This window comes from Pteropus vampyrus, unplaced genomic scaffold, assembly GCF_000151845.1.
Source record: "Pteropus vampyrus isolate Shadow unplaced genomic scaffold, Pvam_2.0 Scaffold610, whole genome shotgun sequence".
NCBI lineage: Eukaryota > Metazoa > Chordata > Mammalia > Chiroptera > Pteropodidae > Pteropus > Pteropus vampyrus.
In genome coordinates this window covers 91,921-93,166 of record NW_011889391.1, presented here as the reverse complement: position 1 = coordinate 93,166, position 1,246 = coordinate 91,921, and the positions used below count along the sequence as shown (strand labels likewise).

Below are 1,246 nucleotides of genomic sequence, written 5' to 3'. Positions count from 1 at the left end.
ATATTAACAACTGATATCAACAGACTTGTGATCTCTGTACATAAATGTTTGCAAATTTGCAAATATATAGTACACATTTTAGAGCTCATGACAGGTACTGGTTTCATTTTTATAGGCAATTGGAAAAATCAGAAGACATGACATTCTCATTTTATAAATAAGAAAACAAAAGCCAAAGAAAGAGAAATAACCTGTCCTTCTGATTAAATCATTCCCACAGATAAAAGATAAAGACATGAAAGCAGAGGATAACGTTTCCACGGTGATGCAATTTGTACTCCTGGGATTTTATGAGCTTCCACAGCTTCAAAAGTTACTCTTTGGGGTGTTCCTCATCATTTACATGATTATCTTAATTGGAAATAGCCTCATAATAGTACTAACCAAGCTTGACCCTGCACTGCAAAAGCCCATGTATTTTTTCCTGGCAAACTTTTCCTCACTGGAAATCTGTTACGTGTCTGTCACTCTCCCTAGGATTCTGATGGACCTTTGGACTCAGGATAGAAGAATTTCTGTGCTAGACTGTGCCACCCAAATGTGCTTTTTCCTTATACTGGGAACCACTGAAAGTTTGCTCCTGACAGTGATGGCATATGACCGCTACGTGGCCATTTGTAACCCCCTGCACTATCTTCTAGTCATGAACCAAAAGATGTGTATTCAATTGGCCGTTGGTGCCTGGATTAGCGGAATCCCGATACAGATAGCACAAACATGCCAAATTTTCTCTCTGCATTTCTGCAAATCCAACCAAATTAACCACTTCTTTTGTGACATACCCCCCATTTTCAAGCTAGCCTGTGGGAACACTTTCATACATGAGTTATCAGTCTATGTAGTAGCTGTGCTATTGGCTACGATCCCTTTAATAATGATACTTGCCTCTTACAGCAAAATCGTCTCCACCATCTTGAGGCTGTCAACAGCCCGAGGACGAGCCAAAGCCTTCTCCACATGTTCTTCGCACCTGCTAGTGGTGATTTTATTCTTTGGAACTGCTACCATTACCTACTTAAGGCCAAAATCCAATCATTCTGCAGGAATGGACAAACTACTCTCACTTTTCTATACCATAGTGACACCCATGTTTAACCCCATGATATACAGCCTCAGGAACAAGGATGTCATCGCAGCACTGAGAAAATTATTACTTAAAAAAACAATGTGATGAGTCTATTTGTAAATGTTCTCACTGCTTGCCACACAGTTATCAGAGGAACATTTCAAATCTCTATAAACTTAT

General features: G+C 39.5%; 1 protein-coding gene across 1 annotated transcript; it reads left to right on the top strand.

Annotated features, from left to right (window-relative positions):
• Positions 1–202: 202 nt before the first annotated feature.
• Positions 203–1,171, top strand: LOC105308668 (olfactory receptor 10AG1-like). The gene has a single exon (XM_011384660.2). The coding sequence runs from the start codon at positions 236–238 to the stop codon at positions 1,169–1,171; it is 936 nt and encodes a 311-aa protein (XP_011382962.1). The 5' UTR covers positions 203–235.
• Positions 1,172–1,246: the final 75 nt, after the last annotated feature.

Excerpts from the sequence above, each read along its gene's own strand:
- LOC105308668 (XM_011384660.2), top strand. The coding sequence starts at position 236 with ATGAAAGCAGAGGATAACGTTTCCACGGTGATGCAATTTGTACTCCTG.